The 26,772-nt window shown below is 29.9% G+C and overlaps 2 protein-coding genes across 4 annotated transcripts in view; one reads left to right on the top strand and one right to left on the bottom strand.

Annotated features, from left to right (window-relative positions):
- LOC119680903 (allatostatins MIP-like) lies at window positions 1–20,833 on the top strand. Its single transcript, XM_038094311.1, has 3 exons — window positions 1–77; window positions 19,823–20,375; window positions 20,438–20,833. Exons 2-3 carry the CDS (start codon window positions 19,847–19,849, stop codon window positions 20,566–20,568), a joined length of 660 nt encoding a protein of 219 aa, XP_037950239.1. The 5' UTR covers window positions 1–77; window positions 19,823–19,846; the 3' UTR covers window positions 20,569–20,833.
- LOC119677693 overlaps window positions 1–26,772 on the bottom strand; it is a 44,104-nt gene that overhangs the window by 8,285 nt on the left and 9,047 nt on the right. The gene's annotated exons all lie outside the window — the stretch shown is intronic.

Below are 26,772 nucleotides of genomic sequence, written 5' to 3'. Positions count from 1 at the left end.
ATAATAAATATTTTCAAATTAAAAACTTTTTAAATTATCGTACTTTTTGCAAGTGCAGACAAGAGGAGACAATAAAGGTGAGTTAAAAATAATTTTTTAATATAAATTTAATAAATTTTAAAATTTAATAAAATTCGATATAAAAGTAAAATATAATGGTATAGCAGTTATTTCAAAATTAATTAAAAATTTTGTAATATACTTCAATTTTTCAATGAATTAGAGTTTGATTTTTTTTAAAGTGTAAGAATCTTCGAAAATTATATATAAATAAAAAGTTGAAATCAAACCCAATGAAAGTACTTAATATTACATTTAATATTAATATTATTATTTTTGTGATAAATTTTCAAAGGTTTTTCGAATAGCAGTACATTATTAGTTTTGTTAAAATTTAGTTAAAAATAACTTATGAAAAATTTCAACTTAAAAATAAATTTTTATTAGTATAACTTATTTTTCAAAATATATATAAAAATATAAAAAACATTTATATTTAAATATTAAATTGTTTTAAAATTATGAAAAATTTCCAATTAAAAATAAATTTTTAATAGTATAACTTATTTTTCAAAATACATATAAAAATATAAAAAACATTTATATTTAAATATTAAATTGTTTTAAAATTATGAAAAATTTCAACTTAAAAATAAATTTTTAATAGTATAACTAATTTGTCAAAATATATATGAACATATAAAATACATTTACATGCATTTACAGTTTCTAAATAAAATATATTTTGCTCTAGTAAGTAAAATTATTTAATTTAGTTTTACATAATAATAAAAACTTTAAAATATAAAATAAATAAAAATATTTGTTTTGAAGAAAATATAATATTCATAATATTCGTTTAAATTTATAAAAAATATTATAAATTATGGTTATTAAAAATAACCATAAATAAATTAAAGAAACCATTTTCCATATAATATATGTTAAATGCAAGTTATGCATACAAGTTTTATTACAATATATGCATATACACATATATACGCGTATAAATATATACCACTATATAAAATATACCAATATGAATTATTAGTAGTTGGAATATTGATTATAGTTGTTTTTGGGCTATTAAAACATGAATTTTATTTAAATTTAAAAAAATTTATCTTTGAGACAAAATCTTTAGAAAATAATTTTTTGGTAATTTTAAATTAATTCAAATATTTAAAAATTAAATTATATTAATTAAAAAAAATTTACTGATTTTAAAGAACAGTTTAGAAAGTATTATATTTATTGCGGACTAATAAATAATTTGACAAATAAGTTATATTATTAAAAATTTGTTTTTAAGTTGAAATTTTTCAAAATTTTAAAACAATTTAATATTTAAATATTTCTTAAATGTATTAAATATTTTTTTAATGGAAAGGTTTTGAAAAGAAGTGAACTACAACAACAAAAAAACAAAAATTTTTTTTTTATTTTTAATTAGTCTTATTATTTGAAATTAGTCTTATATATAATTATTAGTAAATAAATTTTTGAGACTGCAAGTAATAAAGGATTAACGTATGCTCTCAGGTTTCTTTTATTAAAATTCTTATATTTTAAAATTGTTTTATTTAATTTTTTTATGTTACTTAAAATTGTGAATTTATTGTCAAACTTAATTTTTGAATTATAAAAATATATAACTACATAACACATTTCTGAGCCAAACTTGGAATATAAACAAAATTTGTTTTAAACGGTTATTTTAAATAAATCAAATAGGAATAAATAAAAATTAAAATTGGCTTAATAAAAAATAATCAAAATAATTTAACTAAATTAAATTATTAACTGCATATATGCAGTTATATATATATAATTTTTTTAACTGTTAGATTCTTCTTAACTATTAATTATTTGTATTAATATTTTCTCATATTTTTTATAAATTAATTTTATTTACTAATTTTTAAAATTTGATATTTATAAAAACAAAAATTAAAATATTCCTCATAAAAAATCATACAACTTTAAATAATTATATTAACCACTTAACTATATATACTTTATATTGTCATAAATATTATTATTATTATTTAGTTACAAAATAGCTCTGCAGTAATAATATAGCAATAAAATATAAAAATAAAATGAAATGAAATAAAAAAATACAAAAATAAATAATAAAAATAAAAAATTAAATATTTATTAAATAAATTATTATAAAAATTTATTTTAAACAGTTTAATATCAGAGAAACTTAATTTTTTAATATACATATATATGAATATATAGTTAAACCACTCTACAAATATTCATAACAATTTTTATAAGTTAAAAATTTAAAATAAAAACTAATTGTGTAATATACTCACATACTAGTACAAGGTACAAAGTATAGTTCTACTGCGAAAACATAACTAAATACCTTTAGATATTGTTAATATAGTGTAGTAGCAGGTTACTGTAATCGGTAGGACATTCTTCACAGTAACTTATATAGTAAAGTTATATATAAGTATAATATAATGTAATGTATATATTAATATATAGTAATATAATGTTCCAATGCTAATAATGGGTTAAATAAAATTTCAAGATATATCTTTGATATAATCTAGCCACATAGCGCTTAAATAAAACTTAAAGACATGGTTCTGACATAATCTGGTCATATATCGTTTCGATGAAACCCTGCAGGCATTTTTTTTTGTAACTTTTCATTACGTATATTTTCCATAATATATAAATAAATTAACTTTAGGATTGAAGTTCTGTATTAAAAGAAGACGATAGATCAATTTTTGTTAATATATATACTTTTCATATTGGTACTCCAATACCAGCTAGTCATGTACATTTCAATTTACCGTGTCATATCACGGTTGAGATTCTCTCTGTTTGGTAGAACGTTACACCCCGACCTAAAAGATCTATTGTGCGCCTAAAAGCCCAACTAAGACAATTCTAGACTATTTATAAGTCTTGCAATTACTGTGGGCTTAATTTTAACTATTTGATTTGCGACTAAGATCCCGCTTCCAAGGTAGTCGAGTCTACGTCTTGCCGTCGCTGGGCAGTTGCATAGAATATGTTCTGATGTTTCTTTCTCCTCATAACAGAGTCGACAGGAGTCACTTTCTACCGCACCTATAATCTTCATGTGGTAATTAAGTCTACAGTGACCTGCAAGAAGTTCAGTGTAGATTTTAACGTCTGCCATATGTTCTACTAAGGCTAAGGATAGCATCAACTTTGATGTGTTCAGGATCAATGAATCTTATTGATTGGCATATGCCTGTTTGCTTTTTTTTAACAAACTATGTATGTCATTTGGATTTTTTTAAAAATTTATTCTATCTAACATAATTTGTAATCAACAATTTTATCTGCTTGAATCATTGTAATATTCAGTTATTTGTTCAAGAATCTAATCGATTCTGGTTTATATCAATCTTATAAGTTTCGAAAACCTATAAAGTTAAGAATAAATGCATTTTAAATATGATACATTTTTATGTATTAAAATAGATTTTATTGCATCCAAAACATGAAATTAAATTAAAAACTTTATACATTTTTGTAAATAAAAGTTTTCTTAGTTTAATTAATTTTCTTATATACGACAATTAAAAATTGAACTTGAAGAGCAACAGTTGTTGTGGCACTCATTTTATTATGTGTTTTCATTGAAAAACCATAAGAAATTCAATCTTCAAGTTATTCGGTTGCATCTGCTCCAACAATTAATGCCATCCCTTGTCATTAATCATTTCACCTTAAAGTGCAGTCTTCAGTTTAGTTTCTCATGGATGCATAAGATTCAGAGTGAAATATGTTGAAAACGTTTGCATCGGCAATTGAATAAATACTCGTAAAATAAATGAAACTTTAACAATTGCTAATTCACAGTTGAGAGTTGACACAAAATACAGCATCACTCACCACATTGCAATGCATAATTGGCATCTTCAAATACAAAAGAAGTATTCGCTATTGTTGCCTTCATCAATGTATGAAAATTTTTATATGTGAGACCTCTTAACACACATATGAAATGCATTACTACAGCGAATAGATTGCTCATTATAACAAAAAGCATACTTACATACATAAACACAATATTTCCAGAAGAATTTCTGAAGTTTTTAGCATTGATTTCAATAGATACTTTTGGAAATAATTGAACGTACCTTTTAAAAGCTTTAAAATACTCGTCTGATAATGGAGTTGGGAAAACATTGCACCCCCTTAAAAAGGATTTAGTAAATTCAAAGTATCTGCGCTGATAAATTCGCTGTTATGCGCCTGAAAGTATGTTTTTCTATTTACTTTAAGCAGAAGTGTAAGATGCAATTTAATGCCCTTGAAGTGGGAGATTTCTATTATTGCATTCAACAAAGGAGTTTCTTTAAGAAATAACATATATTTTTAATGGTAATATAATATTCTTATTCCTCTTCTAGAGTACGTGTTTTATTTAATTTATGATATGTAATTGCATTATGAACAGATTTAAATGAAAAGCGTTGAGTTGAAGTAGAGCAATACGATGTAGTGGAGTAGTGTGCAATAAAATAGTTAGATGTTATTTTTTACTTTATTCAAGGATGTTCTAAAATAAATCATTATGTAACCTTAAGTCTCTTATATTTTGAAAACAGAAGTCGAAGTTTTTATTGAAACCACTGCATATAAAAGGCTAGCGGATTAATTATTTATTTAAAATTATCCTTGTCTTATGGCACAAAAACTATATCGAATAGAAAAGAAAGTAACAGTAAAAAAACAGAAAATGTGTTAAAATTAAAAAGATAACTATATTAATGAAAGTGCGAACAACAGACCTTCATAGAAAACCTTTCAATTTATACAATTTTCAATTTCTCATCAAGTCCATTCTAGGGCTGATCATGCAACTGTTCTGATAATGGTCAAATATGTATCATTGCTGATATTTATGTTACGTTAGGTTATACCGGCGATCTCAAGGGATCTACTTAGGCCTATAGGTCCATTGTGTTATCGTATAATTAAAAACCTAAGGGTTAGAACTAATGAGGACGTTTGACAAAGCTTGTAATGCTATTCAGATGGAAGTCTTGCAGTTTGCCAAGATCCTCAAAAAAGAAAGCCACTAAAACGTTAAAGCGGTGCGGCAACCACAACTGTGCAGGTATGTTTGAAAGTTGCTGGTATTTGAAAATATATATTTTTATATAAGTCTCAGAATATAATTTTTGAACTGCAAATGGCAAGAATTGAAACCTGTCAAATTTAAATTGTAAACCCATGACTTTGTGCGTTAATACGCTGGTCCAAAGTTCAAATTTGATGCAGTTTAATTCTGGAAATTTGGCAGTCCCAAATTCATTTGTTATTTACAAAGATCACTGATAAAGGATATATATGATTTATTTTGTGTGATTAATAAAAATATTTGATAATAATGAAGAAGAAATTATATGAAAACCATTCTTCAGTTACTCATATAATTTTATTTCATATAAATCAAATTATTTATACATATTATTAAAATTTAATATATTGATGTTCTAAAAAAGCAGACATTAAACTTAAGAACACGGTATGATATATTAATATATAACACGGTATGATATATATTAATATATCATATATCCTTAATATATAACACGGTATGATATATATTAATATATCATACCGTCAGTAGCTAGGCGTCAGCTTTTTGGCAAGGTGTTCACAATTTGATCAAAACAGAATTCCAACTATAACGTATTCCCCCTACTCCTGAGTTTTGTCCTTTCCACAAGCAAATAGCATACAAGACCAACAAAACAATTTATTTACCTAAATGTTCGCAGCCTGTGATCCACTGGTTTTTATGATAAATAGCTGTAGGAAAACGGCGACTTACTACAGATTTCGACATTTTTACATCAGGTACCAAATTCTTCATATCTGGAGTTGGTCTATTCATTTCATGAATTAAAACCTTTTTTTCAGAAGATCGTTTAAAAAAAGATATTTGAATCAAATCTTTAATCGCACATTTATCCATTTCTAAATATTATTTTTCACTTCAAATTTGTTTAATTTTTTTCTTTACTTTTACCATTTGCTAGTATAAAATTGCAATAAAGACTTTATTTTTGGTTTATTTCCAACCTCTACATAAGAGTAAGAAACTCTCATGCTTTCATTTACTCTTTTACTTTGTATTTACTATGCACGGTTCAGTTTTTTTATTGAACTATTTGCCCATATAAAACGGCAACCATGACTTTGATTGTATTTGCACGCTTTGTATGAACTTGGGGTTCAGTTTAGTCGACTGAACCTCTAGTCAAATGTAAAGCGATTTTCGCTCAGTCATTTCTTTTCTCTTTTGTATTTACTTTGCATAACATTGGAGGTTCACTTTTTTTTATTGAACCGCTTGCACACATTAATTTAAGAGTTATGATTATTTTACGTACATATTTTGCGGGGCTTGTTTTCTCTTTTTTTTTATATTTGTTTGTATGTTTTGAATGTTATTTCATTTGCATGTTTTGTAAACAGCGTGGTGCAGTTTTTATTCTGAACCTTAGTATATTTTAAGAGGAATGTGTTTTTTCTTTTATTAATTACTAGGTGACCCCGCGAACTTCGTACCGCGTAACAGTCAATAAATGTTATATTAAATTATAGGTAAACTAAAATTTAGAAATTTATTAAAGTAATAAAATGAATACAAAAAATTTATTGTATTCAATAGTTTATTAGGATACTGATATATAATTAATTATTTTAATAGTCTGTCAGCAAGAACCTATGGGTTGCACTCCGATTGATTCTCTTCAATAAAGAACCTTGTGATATACGATATTTTTTGTTTTTTTATCAGGCGCAAGAACAAATAAAGGAGATGGTTTGCCTACACGTGAACATGCCACGTACAATTGACCATGTGAAAAACATGCATTTTCTAGATTAAGACCACAAACACTAAAGGATTGGCCTTGTGATATATTTATAGTCATAGCGAATGCAAGCCGAACAGGAAATTGAATTCGTTTAAACTCAAAGGGCATATCGATTGAGATCATTGGAATCCTCGGAATGAGAACTTCATCACTTTTGAATTTTCCTTTGAGTATCATTGAATCACATTGGCCATCAGTTTTGTTATCACTAAACGCGTTCCATTGCATAGTTTTGGTTGGTTTAGATTTCGAAGCATAATGCCTACCGAACCAATCTTTAATTGTAAATTGTGCGGTGGTAAGCCAGGCACATCCAAGGAGTTCAAAAATTCAGTTGGATAGTTGGTAACTTCTTCTTCGTTTGTTACACAGTCAATATCAATGATTTGATTTTGAATTACAAAGTTTAAGTCATTCACATCTTTGTTCTTAGCTGCCAAAATTGCTCGCTCACTCAACCATTTTTTGTTTTTATGATTATCAATGATGTTCGGAAATACTTCATTGATGAGTTCGTCTTTTGATGAGACGAAATTGCAAAAATTTCAAGGAAATGCAATTAATCCGCTCGATTCTTCAACAGCTACACGGCCATTACCGATTAACAGCAATTGCTTGGAGAACTCTTCAGCAGATGTATCGTTTACCAATGCAACGCTCATGTTTATTACCAGCTGAAGTGATGATTTTAGATGCTACTAAAACTTTAGCCATTGCAGAATGCTTCGCAATATTACATATCGGTTGCTCGGTAGTTTGAAGGTTTAACGGCAATTTTAACGCTGAATGAGCCGTACGGCATCCTTCTAACAATGTAGCCGCTATTCCAGAAGAAGCAACTGCTACCGCAATGTCGGAATATCGCACGAACAGTATCCAAAATTAATGACATGAGGAATGTTTTACCAGTCCCACCGGGGGCGTCCAGGAAAAAAAAGCCACCATTTTCTTCATCAATCGCTTTCATTAATGTTAAACTTCCTTCTGTTGCGGATTCAATAGAGGTACATTAGTTTGAACTGATTGGTCTAATTCATGTCGATCATATTCACGTTCACGTTCCAATTCTCGATTAAATGCGTTATTTATTCCACGATCAGGAGCTGGCATTCCTAATCTGACCAACAAACTACCGCAGGTATGGTAACATATGTCTTCTATCAAGAGCAAAGCCTGATTATGCATTTCATCATTCACCTCAAGATCGGGATTTCTTGAACTGACACGAATTCTATGTAAAATGTCTTCTGAAATGTTATCCTTATATTTGTTCCACAGGTCACGTGGATTCGATGGTATATTGATAACAATATTTATTTATTATTTTTGAATTTATTATATTTGAAATTTCAAATATTTGAAATATTTGAAAAAAAAATTTAAAAAGAAATCAATATCACTCAAACTTTCGAACTGTCAACAGTTTGAAACAGCATTTACAAATTTATTATTTTTGCTGAAATTAGTGGATTTTTCCAATATTTTATAATGTATTCTGCTATTCGGAGCGGAGACGATTCCAACAAATCAAAGATAATTAAAATCGGTTCAGCCGTTCTTGAGTTATGAGTGGTGTAACTAACACGACTTTCTTTTATGTATATAGATAAGTAATGTTGGGTATAACTAACATTTGTATGTGTGATTTTGTTTGTATTATATGTTTTGTGTTTATGTTAACATGTTTGGAAAAGCTATTATAAAAAATGTTAAGTAGCAAAATAGCGAGATTATTTACCTAATAAAAAAAAAGATCTTAAAAGGAAGCTTTGTTAAGGTGTTCAGTGAACACTCTGAACCATTCAACGCCTCTCGACTCTGCATACCGTTCATATTCATATAATAGTATAAGTTTTACTTTAATGAAATCCCTAAATTATTCTAAATGCATAGAATTTGTTGAAAATAAATGTTTTCATATTCATTTAGTTAATAAAGATAGTGTTACATTTTGTAATCTTATGAAGCATAAGTTAAACTTAGAACGTGCGTATTCTGAAATACTTTGATTCAGAGACAACAATTGTCCATTATTCAACCCTTAAAATTTCCAGTTAAAGGCGCGCTGCATTAACCATTGTTTGCAATACAGTTTATGTTATTTCTATTTTTATTATCTTCTCTAAGTCACTGAAGAAATATTGTTCTAGACATTAAAGTCATATTTTCTACACACTTGACCAAAGATATGGAAAGTGATTAATAGCAAACACTTCCTCTTCATTACAGCACTTCCTGCATAGTCCGATTGTCTGATATTGATCTAATAGCGCAGTACCCGATTAGTACTGTACGTAACACACAAAGTGTAATTTAGCTAAAATTGTCCTTCTTTCACTGATTCTTTAGGGTATGTAGGCTATAAGATAAACTGACCCCACACTTTACACGATTAGAATTATAATATACATTAGCGCGATGGTGAATTCATTTATATGTTGAGGTAATTTTGGAATTTATTTCAACCATCTCATCTGCTGGTTTGTGCTCTTCAATATTTCGATGCTTAACAATCCAACAAAGAGATACATTGTGATGTTCATTCGTAGATTTGATTGCTCTCTGAATATCGACAAAGATAGACTTGTCTACTTGTCATAAATATTCCGATTTGCTATGTTGATAATTTACAAATCTCACAATGACGTATTCGTGGATAAAAAATAATAATATATAATTTCTTTTTTTAATTTTCGTTTTCGGTACATATTATAAACTACTCATCTCTCTCTAAACCTCATCTCCCTATTTATAAATAAACTTTAATCTAAAAGATTCATCTCATCCATTGTGTAGGATAAATTTAGTAAACATATGTGCATCTCAAGTAAAAGTTTTTTCTGCACACACATTATTTGTAAAAAATTTGTAAAGAAACTCCTTTTGATGAGAAAATAATTTAGCAATTTTATGCCGCAGCAGCATCAGTCTATGGTGAGGAATACCCAGTTTCCTTGCTCTGTCAACCTACACAAATATTTAGTGAACGAATTAAAAAATTTGAATAAAAAATAAACAAGAAGTGTACTAAAATAGGAACACTTCTCGCCAATTCTGAGCCAATATCAGCGCACCATTCAAAGCACGATTCTATTCTCCTCTCCAAATGGCGAGTCCAACTCATAGCTCATAGCTCACAGCTCAGTTCAGTTTATTTGATTCGGAATTTTTTAATTTATCTTTCTGTATTTTTTGCGATTATGTTTATTTAAGAATTTCCCATGATGCGGTAAATTGATGTCGATTTTGGAATTTCAATTGTCCCTCATAAGTATAGGAAACGTTCTTCTAGTCAAATTCGCATAACATAAGAAAACTGAAGTCCTTCGGGAAACAAATGAAAATGTTGCACCTAAAGCGTTACCAATACCACTCCTACTTTACCAGTGTACCAGAGACTAAAAGCATTGATGCTGATGGTGATGTTGATGTGGAATTGATGGCAATTTCGTTTGGAGAGCGATTGCCGAGATGATGAGGATGATATTAGGGTCCTGTTTAAACATAAATTAACGCTATCCCTTTGTCAAATATTGATTTATTTGTTGGTTTACCACTTATGCTACTTTTTTCTGAATGAGCCTTCTGCATACAGTACACACACCCACTTCGAATGTTTAGTAAGCAAGAAACATATTCACTTCTATACGCAAAATAAAAACGCGCTAAATAAATATTGAATTAAAATCGAGAAAATTAAGCAAATAACTTTGCTTTCCTCATAAAAAAGGATAATCACGCATTTTTAAAATTGGAAAACGCGTGGCTGAAGTGGTTTGTTGATTTTAGCAGTGACAAAATTCTTCGCTGTGGCAGCTGGATTGCCACTACTTTTGTTGGATGCTATCAGTAGTGTTGCTTGGTAGTTTTCCAACTTTTCCTCTTTTGTATTTTCCGGTTTCAACTTTTGGTCAAGCCTTGACATTTAATGTAAAATTTGTTTGACAAGTTCATAAAAATTCTCTTCATTTTCTTCACGGCAGCTGACAAGTTAGTGAATTTTTCGGATGCTCGTGTGAAAGTGGCACGAATTTGAATTTCTTTAAATTTTGTCAGAAACAAAATATTTCACATAACTCAATACCTCCGCCCACAAGTGCTGATTAACTACACAAAAAGTGGTAATTGCCTAAATAAATATGCCGGCTGACATGATGGGCGGGAATAGACCATCAAGAGTAGCTTGTCTAGGTTAAGGGTGGTGATGAGGGATGGCTATGTTAAGACTTGTTAAGAATGCTTCAAATTATTTGCAGTACTAAAATTAATTTCAAATTAAATTAATTTTATGAATTGTTAGCTGCCTCAATTGAAATTTAAATTTACCTTGCGAGAATATTGATCGGAAAGCATTGCGGTGTCTGCCATGCAAATGACTTCTTACAGAAAATTTACATCTTCTTAAAGTAACTTGTAGTTTTTTAAACATTTTTAAATAATTTGAATACCGGATTTATTATATTTGAAAAATTGTTCAAGTTAGACAAAAAATGTTAGTTCGTATTTGCTCACTTATGAGCAGCTTAGGCCCATGAGCAAGAGCCAATTCTTATGTGAGCCCAAAATTGGCTCTTGAACGTGAGCCCAAAATTGGCACATATTGAAGACCTGCTCACCAGCGTGAGCCTTCAAGTTGCTCATATTGAAGAGCTGCTCATTAGGTCTCACGAGCCGAGAGCTCACGAGCTCAACTGTTTAATAAAAAGCATTTATTAGTTTATTTGCTTTATTAATTTTTATAAACATTACATGTGATATAATTTGAAATTAACTTAGATTATTATTATTTATATTAATAATGAAGATGAAGATTATCAGTTTTCCCTGAAGATGACTATCGAAGATATTCGAAATATCGGAAGAATTATTTTTAATAAAGTATAAATGATTTTTAAATATAAATAATAAATTAGTGTCTTATTTATTTCTATTTAAATTTGACCAATTAGCCCGATAACAAATTATTATAATATTAACTATGAAACAATAATTTGAATTTGAAAAACAAATTTATATTATTATTTTCCACAAATAAACAATACAAATATATTTATTGTTTATTTTAAGAACTTTGATTATTTCCATATTATAGTTAGTTCAAGGTTATTAATATTTTAAATCTTTTCTAATGACATGTTTTCACAACAAAAAAATAATAATAAAATCTTAGATTGGGCGCATGAGATCTCATGAGCCGCAGCTAATACTCTTGCTCACGAACGTGAGCCCATTTATAACTTACTGGCGGCTCTTGCTCGTGAGCGTGAGCTCTTTAGTTGGGCTCGCTCGTGAGCGTGAGTCATCGTATGAAAAGAGTTTTTTGCCGGCTCATGAGCCGTGAGCAGAATGAACCAAAATGAGACGCTCATGGATACGCAGATACGAACTCTGGTTCTTACTACGAAAAAATTCATTACTCTGTCTACATAAAGTTATGTTTATAATCATTTATATTTCTAATATTATTTTAATTAATCTTGTTTTAAGTTAAATATAAGAATTATGTTTTTTGCCGTAAAACTAAATAAAAAACATTCACATTTCATTAATCTCAGGCAATACAACACATTTGTAGATTAACCGTACCAGGATTTATAAAACCAGTGTTTGAAAAGCTTTTTTCGATTAGCACAAAGATTCTCTAAATCATCCATTAAGATCTCTTGTTTTCATTTCATAAATAAGCAATCTATTCAGCAATAAACTTAATATTTCTTATAGTCCAATAATAAATAAATAAAGAGCCACTTATTATCGTTAACTTGTAATTGTTTAGATATAACTTAATTTTGTGCGATACATATATATTAGTAGTTACAGAAAAAAAATATTTTTGTTAGTCCGTAAGAAAAAGAATTTCGTAAAGAATTGCAATATATTAAAAAAAACCAAAGAAAAACTTTCCAAAATCAATGCATGCTCAGGTTTTTGATGATAAGGACCCGATTTTTTAAGTTTTAGTCATGCTACCTCCAAGAAAATAGGAAAAGGTGTTGCAGAGATTAGAGTAGAAGCATATTTATTTTAAATAAAAATTTACACATTCTCATTTATAATTTCCTCCAATAAACTGATTGTTATGAGATATAAAACATGGTGTTAAAAACATATGTTCTTTAAGTTGAAATCAATTGAATAATGTATCAAAAAAATCTGTACTAATAATGCTAAAGCGTTCTATACTTGAATTAAAAAAAATATGGTCCAATTACATTTATAGACCATATATTGCAACAATCTATTAATTATTGTGGATGAAAACTTACTGTATTAACACCCAAATAGGATCTTCTGTACTATAAATACGATGAGTTTAATTATTTAAAACGTCATTTTAACAGAAGCTTTAATGAGTTTTCTCTTTAAAGAAAGTGAAAGTTTTGATTAATATGTTTTTAGCAAATTAAAATTTTTATATAATTAGAACCCAAGATCTTATTTAATCGTAATACCACACAAGAATTTTTGTGCTACTACTGACACTAACAAAGGAAAAGCATTCAACACTTTCAATGAAGGTTCACCTTTTTTTCGTCGTTCTAGAGTGCCGTAGTAGTGTTCCTATTAATAAATTGTTTTAAGACATATTATACTATTTAAAGGAATTACAATATCTTCGACCCTATAATTATTTTTTTCCAATTATGTAATCTTTAAAGTTATTTAAATATAAAAAATATATATAATTATATTTCTTTAGTTCAAAGTATTACTTCAAAGTATGTAAAGCGGATTATAAAAATAAAAATTCCATTTTAAAAATTTGAATGATATTTGTATAAAAATGATATTTACTCAAGCGGCAGCAAACAATTCGAGTCCGTCTTATTATATATTATTATATCAACAGCAATCATAATAAAGGATATACTCCATATATCATTCTTAATGACATTGAACTAAAGAGCAAGTGAAAGAAAACTAAGAAATGAGCGCCTTGAAGTATGCAGCTTTATTTGCTTGCAATACTAAGGATATTCAATACCCGCAACATTTAAAAACGATGTGCAATTTTACACATTTGGATTCTCCTTACCCCGCTTATATGCGTTTGAGTGTGTTTTTGTTTTTGTTTGTCCACAGAAACATAATAAAATAACAGTAAAAACTGAATTGGCTAACATATCGAATGCCATTCAGTGGGAGCATTTAATCTTAATCAAAACAAACCGCATCCATTTCATGCCCGACATTTGCTCTATGCATATTTCGTTCCCTTGCCACTTGACCCAATGCAAAAATGTGGAAAAAATCAACATGTTGACGGCGTATTATCACATCTGTTGCGTTCCTATCAGCGTGATGGTGTGACAGCACTAATCCCACCACAAGTGTGCCAACACGTTTGCATTCGCACGAGGTGTGGAAATGTTTTTCAAATCATTTGTGGGGGCTTTCATGGCCTACGATAATAACAATTTTTATGCAGTCATTTTATGGGGAATGTTTCTGGTGCAAGAAGTGTACAAGGGCGGCATGAAGATGTAAATACTCGTATATGTATGTACAAATGATAACCAATAATAAATAAAAAGAGATAATGTCGTTCCAGCTTAAATAGCATTTAAGTATTTGTTTAATGTAAGACACACTTAAGAGATAAGGAAGTAGGAGTATTTGTTACTTTCTCCGTATTTTGTGTTTTTATTCCTTAAAAGCAAAATTTAGTACCAAAAAATGTTTTTTTTTGTTTTTCGAAGAAAAATAATTTAATGGTTTTTATCGATAATAAAAGGATTAAAAAGTGGAAAAAGTGCCCATGAGTATACATATTTTTATTAATAAAATTTTCAAACTTAAAATTTTTATAATTTTAATACTTTACTGATAATTTTTATATAGTCAGGTTTGTCAGTCTGTCCCAGATTCAATGAGATTAACCAAAAAAAATTATAAAACATTTATTATTACGAGTTTGTTTATTCAAACTAGTCTCCTTCGCGATTAACGCAACGTTGGAAGCGATCAATGGATTTTATGAAACAGTTCCAAACACTTTAGCTAGATTTCCCTGTAGTTTTGTCGATAGAAGTCTATTAGATAACTGCGATGATATTGAAATTATTTTATGAATAATTTTGAAAGAGCTGGGAGTCACACGCATTCAAATCAAGTGAATAATCTTAATTTTCCATGACAGTGTGTTTCTTGATTATGAGTTCAAGTACTATGATTATTATATGTGATAGTGTGTTCTCGTACAACAGTAACAAAGTACGTGGAGCTCTATTTTTGCGCCCAAGTTATCAAGTATAGAATTGTGGCAGAATTCCTAGAAAATGTTCTGTTTTTACCGTCTGATCTTTTGAAGTCAATTCATAATGAACAATATTCTTTTAATTGAAGAAACCCGACAACACTGTCTTAATATTGTTCTTCTTAAAACACTACGTGTCACTACTAGTTACGATGGTTGATTGACTATATGGATTTCTTCAACACATATTTAATATACAGAAATTATATTGTTTCAATATAGAAATTTCTAGCCTTTTCATTCGTCCATCAAAATTGAACATTTTGGGCCGAAATAAGTATGGAGTTTATGGGTTCTGGGTCAAACAAGCATTTTCTACAGGATTGTGCTAAGAGGGTTTTTTACAATTCACAAATTTATTTGCATTGAAGACATTTCCATAACGTGGTACTTGACACTACGTTCCCAGTTTAGTTTTATAAGACGATACTGAACTGCCAGACAGTTTTTTGATGATATTGGATCTTACGCATAAGTTGATTGCGTGAATTTTAGATTGGGAGACATTTGGCCATACGGATATTGCCGCTGAAATTCTGGTGTTGGGTCCATATACTTCAGCACCAGTACCTCCATCCATTTTTGATCCATCTGTGTACCAAACCAAACTTTTTGGGTCAAAATGTGAGCCTCTATTTTCCCACGTTGAACATGATGGTAAGTGTACCTCAAATTTTCTGCCAAAGCGATGGATTTCTGTTATATAGTCTCCATGTGCTCCGAATGTTTTTAATAATATTCATTGACAATAGTTAGGAAAAACTTTGCTAATGTAGATTTTTAATCGGAGCACACTAAGCGCAGACGTAGATTAAATATGTATGTGGTGTCAACTTAAATGGATCCTTAAGTACTACAGTCCTCACACCACGAGCTTTGAAGCTTCGTGCAAATAGTAATAGATCCAGCCCGTGTGACCTTTTACCACCAGACTAGACAACCTTATGTTATGATAGGACGTACTACTGACTAATATATCCAAAGTATCATCTTCGGGTTGAGACCGCAATGAATAAATTAAGATAAAATATAAAAACTCGTTTATATATAAAAAAGACAGAATTATTTCTTCATTCACTTTTAAATTTTTATACTAGCGTTAAGATAGGTATACATCACTTTGATTTTTATTGTGTTGTTGTTGTGATTTGAGTTAGTGCTATTGCGCACTTATACTCTTTTGTGGCTGGGGGGCTTATTCCTGCCCCACACTAAACTTGAATTATACTAGAATCACTATCATTTATTTATCTTCCAACTGATGATGGACCGTAGTTCAGCATATCTTTCTGTGCGTCCTGAGGTGGACTTAAGGTTTGTTAGGGCGGGGTTGAGCAACGTATCAATTTTTGTGAATAATTTTAGGGCTCTGTCTGTTCTCCTATTATTACAATACTAAAAGTAATCATCTTCTAATAAAAAATTTTTTTCAAAGCAAACATTTTTAATTATATTACACGGTTAATTAGTTATTAATTAATAATAATTAATAATCAAAAAAATTAGTTATACTAATAATATAATTACAAATTAATACGCATTAGGGAAAGAACTTTGTTAATTTTCGTTAATAGAGCACATCCTTAGGCAGCCATTAAATTCATAATGCACCATAAAAGATTAAAGCGCAAATCGATGAATATTGAACAGGGAAAATACATAATAAAAATTTAGTACGTAACCTTTCATATACACACTTCAGAGGCGTATAAATATTTATGTAAATAAAGCAAAAAATAAAATTGTATATGTACAATATATACAAACCTAAAACGAATGGCTATCACAGGCACAACGTGGCGTATGATGAATTTCTCAGACCGCACTGAAGATTATTAGCACTTAAAACGCCAACGGAACACAGTTCAACCAATTTAAATACTTAACTACTTTCTTGTTCTTTTAATTTACATTTTAATTTTTGTTTTTGTTTTTGTTTTGTTATATTTTGTTTTTTGCATACATTCGAACATTACTTGAGATACTCTCCATTGCTTGATGTACCTTGTCACTTTGCGCCCATGACACGCATTGCGGTGGCCATTAACACAGTGAGCATGCTTGGATGCGGATTGGTAGGTGGCCATAAATGCCAGCGTGCGTATGCGAGTACATTTATAGGCCATAATTTCAAGCAGTTATGGATACCTTTTAAACCTTAGGCCATAGCCGTTGGCATACCGGCATGAGTTAAAATTGTTTAAGGCAGAGAAGTAAGTGAAATATTCCCCGTGTGATCCTTTTCAATTAGGTTGTTAGATGTTGTTAGTGTTCCGTTGTGTGGGTAGTAGGTTATTGTTATTGGTTGGTTTGTTAGTGCAACCGCAGTGGTATCAATGAGCGGAAATGATTTTTATGAATTTAAGTTTTTCCCCTGGGAAGAGTGTCGGTTAAATGCCTTAATTGACTCTTGATTTCTTCCTAGTTTATTTTATTTCATTTATTTATTTTTTGTTTCATATTTCTCTAGCTGTGCAAATACGTGAAGAACCTTTGAGTGTAGTTTGTGTTAAAATATTGACATTTATTGACACAAGTGTGTATTACACAAATACGCATAGATAGTGTGTGTTCTGTTTAATCATAACTGAAATTAGAACATTTCATATTTGTTCTTAATTAAAGACGTCAGTTTTGTTTAGGATTAATATTGAAGACATAATGCATTTTATTTTATTATTCTATTATTTCCCAGATAGTTAAATTTTTTAACAGAATTTTATATATACATTTTATACAGCGGTCTTTTTTAAAGGATAACCTTTAAATCATTAAACATAACTAAAAAGTACATTAATTTAATATAAGAATATAATGCTCTATTACATGAAATCTATTTCGAATAGAAAAAGATAGTAATAGTGATGAAATTTTCAAATCTACAAGAAATATTTGATATGAAGTGAATAAAGTGAATTCTTGAGTTGAACATACCACCGTTTCAGATATTGTCAAATATCCATCATCAGTAATCTTAATCTTATATTAAATGTTATCAAAACTGACATTAGTCATATTCTAAGATTAGTCACACGTCGGCTGATAACTCCTTAGGATAACCAATAAAACAAGTACTTTTTCCATTATCCATCATCAGTAATCTTAATCTTATATTAAATGTTATCTAAACTGAGATTAGTCATATTCTAAGATTAGTCAGATTAGGCTGATAACTCCTTAGGATAACCAATAAAACAAGAACTTTTTGGGGAAAATCAAATTTATTTATCAATGTAGTCTACTTCAAGATGAATAGAATTATGCCTATAAAATTAATTATTGTTGCCTTATTGAAGTTTTTTAGAGTAATCTAATATTTTTGTCGTTATATTAGTAGACGTTCATATACTTCATAAATACAACTTCAACTTATATAAAACAGCTGTTGATTTCAGGCAAATCTTGCTACTCTGGCAAAATATCTAAAAGTTAATCTCGAGTGTTATACATTTCGTTCGAGATTTAGATATTAAAAATGAAAGTTACACTAAAAGAGAATCTCAGTTGAAAAAGTTGATCCAGATTTAACAATCAAAAATCGCAAAACATTTCGATGCCTATTCTGAAGAATGATTCATCTTAGGTCTTCAAAAGTATCACAGTTTCCTTATAACTTTTTTATCAAAGTCATATTTCTTTCTTTGGAGCATATTTTTAAACTCTACGAACCGGTGGAAGCTAAATTTCGTGAATACGCGATGAGTGCGAAAACAATTTGAACTGTACTTCGTATAATTTGGTCATGGTAGTCAACGACTTGTGACACGGGGCATTGTTGTGATGCAAGAAAACTTTTTCTTTTTCATATCGGGACGTTGTTTCGCAATTTCCTTCTTCAAACAACTGGCACCAGTTGAGCGATGTAGAAATCATCAATAATGATATGTCCTTTTTCGAGGTAATCCATGAACAAATTTCAAAATATCGACCCCATAACCTTGCCATCTATCTGTTGTGTTTTTGGCTAAATCCGCTGACTGCCGATTTAACTCTGTACAGAAGTGGTAGAACTAAGTTTCATCCATTGGTACATACCGATGAAAAAAAATTTTTTAACTCACTTTAACAGCTTGACACGTTAATGTTTATGTCCAACTGTTAGCAGACGCTGCACCCATTTTGAAAAAAGCTTTCTAATTGAGAAATACTCATCCAAAATGAAGCGGACATATTTCTTTAAGATCTTAAAAATGTGTCTTTTGTAATTTCACTTAACGGTTGGGGAAAACGATTTTGTCGAATTTTTTAAATATTTTCCAGTGTCATCGCATTTTTTGATATTTTTATGGGCATCACTTTTTCACCATTTTCTCGATGGAGTAGAACCCGGATAACAGCAATGATAAATCAGGACTAAGACTTTAAAACTGTAACTAAATGAGTAATCTTTCAAATGTGATAAAATGGACTATTATTTGAAAGTTGCCACTTTTTAAAATTTATATGAATTTTTCTTTAGTGGTACTGCCAGTGAATCACTATCACCCGATGTGTTACATATTATAATTAAAAAGTATTTATATGACAAGACTTAATCTAACCATCACCGACAGTTTGTGCTTGTTTATTGGTGCCAGATATTAGATATTATATATCAAATTTATAACAAAATAATATTATAATTTTCTTCTTTTATGTATAAATAATTATTTAATTTATTTTCCAGCTCCTCATATAACCAAAAGCAAAAATGCCTAAACTTCATTTAAATTCAAGCTATAAACACTTAACTAAATGTAGCATTTTAGTTTTTCTGGCGCAACTCTTAATAGCTGCAGTAGCAACATGTGCTACCCTTCCACCAGATTTGGCACTCCATGAAAATCTCAACAATGGGAATTTGGGAAATGAAATTGTCGAAAATGTAAATGAAGCCGAAAAACGTGCTTGGCAATCGTTGCAAGGATCATGGGGAAAGCGGTCCATTTCCGAGTCAAATCGCAATGATGCTGAAGATGAAGTATTTTTAGCGGAGCGTTGGTTGCCAGTGCTCTTAGACGGCAACGATAATACGGATCCACTCATGAAGTACACTTTAATTTATTTGACAAATGCAGCAATTTTAGATCGCTTGAACAACCAGGGACAAATGGAAGAAACAGGTTTAATGAATGACTCAGAAGAGAATGATGGCTTTTTGAATGAAAAACGTACTTGGAAGAATATGAATGTGGCTTGGGGAAAACGTCGTAATGCACCAGCATGGAATAAGTTTAGAGGTTAATATTTAAGGCGTGCATTTATATATTTTATTTTAATGAATAAATATTTTTTATTTAAGGTGCTTGGGGTAAACGTGAACCTGGCTGGAATAACCTTAAAGGCATGTGGGGCAAACGCGCAAACAAGGATTGGCAGAAATTGCATGCTGGCTGGGGTAAGCGATCACCACAAATGATGGATATGAACTAAAGCAAATCTTCAAAGGCAATTGATATAGACAGAACGCTAGTTTGTTAGTAGTTTAGTATGAAATTAAGAAACAATTATTAAAATAATGTAAAATTTAAAGCACTATAAATAATTATCACACGAATATTTACAAAAGAAAAAAATAATATACTTAAAAACAAATTTAAGAAAAATTGCACCGAGCATTGTAGTGGGAAAATGAGCGCAAAAACTTAAAAAAAATACTATGACTACATTTAATATTAGTAAATTTGCAAAAAAAAAATATTTACACACAATGAAAATATAAATAATTAATTAAAAAAGTAATAATAAAATTCAATTAAAAATTCAATTATTTTTAAAATCAGAAAAAAATGTGTGAAAGCCTCTAAAACTTTAATTTAATTAATAAAAATTTTTTTTAATTAATTTATTTACTGCTTATGTGAATTTTAATTTCATTAAATAAATTTTGAATTAAATTATAAATTATTACAAATTAATTAATTTTAGTAGGTGCAATGGGAAAGAAGTTAGCATATCCAGTCAATTATTGTCTGGTTTTTTAGCCAAAAAAAAAAAATCAAAAAATTTTTAAAATTAAAAAAAATTGAATTAAAACGAAACTTATTTATTACGAGTATTAAATAAATGTTGATGATTTAGTGTACATATTTATATACATATTTATTGGTAAATAAAAAAATTATATATGTAATTATGGTATATACCTATAGCATATATACATAATTAGAAATGTTACAGTAATGTCAAGAATATTGCTAATTAATGTGTAATTTTACTTTTCAATATTTAATCACAAGAAGAACGCAACTTATTTATAAATATCAATATTAAAATAATAATTTAATAATAATTCAATTTTACTAATTAAAGTAAAAAATTCAATAAAAATGGAGACAAATAGCAAGAAAATATTATTGATTATATTGCTGTGTTAGTGGTTTCTTTTCAAATACATAATGTCGTCGCGGGGTAAGGAGTGTTCATTTGTTATATTATATATATATATTATTCAAATGTCATTAGAAATTTTATGAAAAATTTCATAATTTATTTTCAAAATTTGAACTTATTTTATTCCGTTTAGTCGCCAAGTAAAATATCAAGTGGCGAACTTGTTATTATAAATTACCGAGATCGAGTCGTCTCAGGGTTGGCGTAATGAGTCCTTTGCATGAAAATGCAAAAGTTGAATGCAACCATTTATAATTTATCCGCAAACATATGTCTTACTAAATTTCATAACATGCCACACCTCTTTGTCGATTGACTGATCTCTCATCGTACCTGAACTTAAATAAATGATTATCCGAAAGTCCATAAAGAAGAATGGAATCCAAATTTTATAACGAAAACAAGGCAGTGAAAATGGAATAAGATTTATAATTTATTTAGTAAAAACGCTCATCGTACCTGAACTTAAATAAATGATTTTCCGAAAGTCCATAAAGAAGAATGAAATCCAAATTTTATAACGAAAACAAGGCAGTGAAAATGGAATAAGATTTATAATTTATATAGTAAAACCGCTTTACAGTGCAAACAAACTGGCGACAAGAATGAAGAAGTGTACATAGGGGATTTCAAGTTCGTAAATTTACGTATATTGACAAGGACATTGATGTATGTAGTAAAATCTTATTAACGATTTAATGCTAAGGATCAACTAAAGATACTGAGGAAAACGTAAAAGTGGGTTTGCATGACAGGTTCAGCGATATACTACTTGAATTGTCGAAAAAAGATTTCAAATTTATAATGAGAGATTTCAACGCTAGAATCGGGACAAAATATGAATACTTTAATCATGTCATTGGTAACCATGGTTTCGGTGATATGAATGACCAAAGTCAACACATTCCCTTCAAAACACGCTGTAGAAATTGTGGAAGCTTATGGAAAAGAAAAATAAAGCATTTTTTCTTTGACTGTTTAGCTGTGGCTTTCAGATGAAGCAGGTTTTAAGGGAATTACTTTCTTGAATGTTTGTCAGACTGTTTCTTAATAAAAAAAAGGACCTGTCAAATTGCCTAAATTCAACACAATGGATTTAGTTTTTCTTTTTTCTCTTTAGCTATCTTGCGAGTTTTCATTTTAGGTTAATTATGCTAATTATGGATAGCGAAAGAATATCTGCTGAATTACTACTGTAACCAAACAACTAACCATATCACGGAAGTATGCCAACATAGTTTCTAGTTTGAGAAAGATTATTCAAATGCTTTTTAAGACATATACTCATAAGCTCGTTCCAGAATTTTACCTTTAATGCACTTATTGTTTATAAAGTTTTTGTGTGACTTTGAAAAACCGAAGAAAGTTGTAAATATTTCTTTTTTACAAATATTTTAATGTATTTCTTTATATTATGACGTACCAGTGATAAAGATTAAGTATATCATTAATTTATACTTTAAAATATTTACACGTAAATATGCATATCTATATACTATATACTATATTTCAAATTTTAGTTTTTTTAATAAGGAAATAATAATAACTGGATCAGTTATTTCTAAATATAATTTATTTTATATTCCTTTATCTTTAGGAATAAGATAATGAACAATAACTCACCAACAACTCGTATGTAATAGTTAGGAATAGAAGTATGTGAATGTGACTCCTTGTCTTTCTCGATTAAGGACTGACTCGGGTTTTTAAATCCACTGATAATAATAATTTATCACTTCTAGATTTATTTGATGAATTAGTGTAGGACCCATGAAAGCTTGCTTATATTTCACACACATAACCCGCAAAAACATTATATATATTATATTTATTTCTGACACAATTCTATATTTACCAGCATATGATATCTTAACAATATTGTTATTTAATTAACATCAATTCCTTCTATGCTTGGGTTTAGAATCATCAATGCAGAGATGGGCAATCTTAGCATTAAGATATGCGTTAGTAGGGGTACACCACCTACCCCTACTACCACCATTATGGATTTTAACAATGAACTCACTGCTTTTAAGGCTTAGCCAGGGTGGAGACAAAGCAGTAGCGTATGCGGATGATGTTGTCCTTCTGGTAACAGGCATGTTCCCTTCGGTGCTGAGTAGCATCATGGAGGGCGCTTTTCTGAACCTTAGTAAATGGGCCTCAAAGTGTGACGTAGGTGTTAATCCTTCTAAGACAGTACTGTTACTGTTTACCAAAAAATATAAAATTCCAAACTTTCCGCTGCCAAGATTAAATGGCCAAAGATTAACTCTTTCGCACAAAGTTAAGTATCTAGGAGTAATTCTTGACACAAAACTTAACTGGAAAGCCAATATCGAGGAAAGAATTCGTAAAGCTTGTGTGGCATTCTATGCGTGCAAAAGGATGTACGGTAAGAGCTGGGGATTGCAGCCCAAAGTGATTCTCTGGCTTTACACAGCCGTCGTTCGGCCAATATTAACATATGGATGTCTGGTGTGGTGGCCTTCGTTGAACAAAGAGTACATTGTTTAAAGACTAACCAGAATGCAAAGATCTGCCTGTGTGGGAGCTACAGGGACTCTAGGATCTTGCCCCACCAGTGCTCTCAATGTCATACTTAATTTGCTACCTATTGATATTCACATCAAGCAAGCTGCTACTCTCAGCGCGCAGAGGCTTAAAGATCTAAACTGTTGGCGCTCGAGTGCTTTAGGACATGGTAATATCGTATCACTCTATCCGATAGATGATGCCAGGGATTCAGACTACCTATGTCCTCGGTTTCTATTCGACAATAACTTCGCCACCAAAATTCCTTCAAGAGGGGATTGGGAGGCGGGATTGCTTACAACTCCAGGCAAGATAGCGATGTACACCGACGGGTCTAAAATGGATGAGGGCGTTGGAGCCGGAATCATACCACCTTTCAGATTCCACCTCAATATTTCTGGCTGAAGTTTTTGCCATCCTTAGGGCAAGTGTTCTTGCTTTAAATATGCGCCTTCACGGAAAAGAGGTCTGCATTCTAACTGACAGTTAGGGAGCTATTAAAGCTTTATCAGCAGTCTGTCTGTCATCGAGATTAGTAGAAGAATGTAAGGAAATTATCAGTGAACACATAATCCCTCAGTGGACTATGTGGCATCACTAATTAGAAATATTAAATGCAAACTTGTAACGACCTTTCCGACCCTCTCTATAGCTGGGGTATAACTCAGCGAGTATACCAGGGTTCGTTATAAGAAATAAATATAATAAAAGAAGGAGACACTTGTGTTTTATGTTTTATGATAACATTTATTATTTGTCTTACAAAAAACCTTAAAGTTATAGGTAGAAATAGAATCAAGAGCATAAGCGTTGGAAGCGTTGTAATCGTCGAAATCGTTGAAATTGTTAAAAATGTTGGGATCGTTGAAATCAGCAATGTAAAACCTTGAACAGAAAAAATTCCAAATAGCTTAAAGAACTACACCTTGGAGTTAACTCGCTAACAATACAATGCAGGCCTTGTCAGCTGTAGCCAGGAAATCCCTTCCCGATATTACGCCTGGGCACGCTTGTCAGCATTCGCCAAACGCTCGTAGACTTCACACGTTTTTTAACAGTGTCGGTGACTCGTCATCCATTCCTCCATCAGCTATGGCCAAATGGAAGTCTGGATAACTGGTGAAATTACCCTACGCCAGCATAAGCCAAGCAGAAGATAATTCGACCACCATCACTTCACCCAAACCAGTTCAGCCATTCAAATTGTGTTTGTCAGTAAAGGCCAAACGAACCATCATATGCTTAGACTAACTAGTCCGAGCTCTCATTGTTGTCACTAACATAATCGACTTACCTTGAACAAAAGAAATTCCAAATAGAACGATTTGGCAATTTTGCTGCCAAATAATAACTAAAAAACATGAAATTTCCCGTTTATATTTACTCTCGATGCGATTTGTGGGTTTAAATTATAGCATAAAATTTGATCCTTACAAACTATTTGTAAATCTTAACTGTCTAAGGTTATCTCAATAGCTTATTCAACAATAAAACTGCTAAGTTTATTAGCCTCAACCAATATCAATTTGGAATTAATAACTGGTTTTCAACAAGCAATTCTTCATCTGGGTCATATCAAACATAAATCAAGGCCAAGAACTAGCATCAAATGATATTATAAGATTGATTAACAACACTAATCTCTATTGAACATTAACTAAGAGCCTTCTTTAGGGATAGTCTGATTCTTTCTCAGAAAAATGAATATGAGTTGAATATCTTTGTTAAACTTATAAAAAATATGATTTATGTTTTGTGATATCTCCTACATTTCGAACACATTAACGAACTTAATATGAATGTATATATGATATATGAATGTCTATATGTATATGAATGTTTATAACAAATATATATTACACATTTATACATGACACTTATGTAAAACAACTTATGTAATGTTTTTAACACAAGCAAGGAAATGAACAATGAAGTGGATTAAAAGTTCAGTTGTTTTTGAAAAACCTTTGCTAATAAAAATAAAAAAATTCCAAAAGGATGCTTCAATTTTTAGATTTTTTTATTACATTATTTATTTTATTAATTTTTTTATTGAAATTATACATCGGGAATGGATTTTGTGCAGGATTATTGTTCAATAAGTCGTTTCTTATTGAAACTGAATCGACACTTGAATCGATTCAGTGTTGCTTATGATTAGGAATCTGGCACTTGAACCAGTTCCTATTGCAAGGTATGAATTTGGCACTTAAACCAACTTCAGGTGGATTCAAACAATAACAATATTTTTTGAGCAACTAGGCACATGAACCTATTTGCAATTGAGTTTTAATAAGCACTTGAACTAATTAAAACGCAAGGGCTGTTCTGTATTGAATGATAAATTTATTAGAAAAATGTTGAGTTTTTATACACATTTGGCAAGGTGTTAATGCATACAATTCCCACGATAATGCCCTATACCTTAAGCTGCATTAAAGTAGCGATTAGGTATCGCTCAGCATAGTTGTGGGAACGGTCACAGTTCTCATGGAAATTGTATGCATTGACAAAAAAGAATATTACTTGCGTAATTTCCTTAGCAACCTGGTATATGCTTATAAACTTATTTCCTTTTAACCTTGAACTAAGTCCATATACCAGCTTGCTTTACAAACATAATTATTATTTAATAAGTACAATACTGACCTTGCACAAGCAAATTTAATTTCTCATAATGTTCTATATTAAAGAATTGCACATGCTAAA

Source organism: Teleopsis dalmanni, chromosome 1, assembly GCF_002237135.1.
Source record: "Teleopsis dalmanni isolate 2A chromosome 1, ASM223713v2, whole genome shotgun sequence".
NCBI lineage: Eukaryota > Metazoa > Arthropoda > Insecta > Diptera > Diopsidae > Teleopsis > Teleopsis dalmanni.
The sequence above is the reverse complement of the archived record's forward strand: the minus strand, read 5'-3'. Positions and strand labels throughout refer to the sequence as shown.

Coding starts and splice junctions, on each gene's coding strand:
- LOC119680903 (XM_038094311.1), top strand. CDS start 19,847: ATGCCTAAACTTCATTTAAATTCAAGCTATAAACACTTAACTAAATGT. Junction 20,376..20,437: donor AGCATGGAATAAGTTTAGAG/GTTAATATTTAA, acceptor TTTTTATTTAAG/GTGCTTGGGGTAAACGTGAA.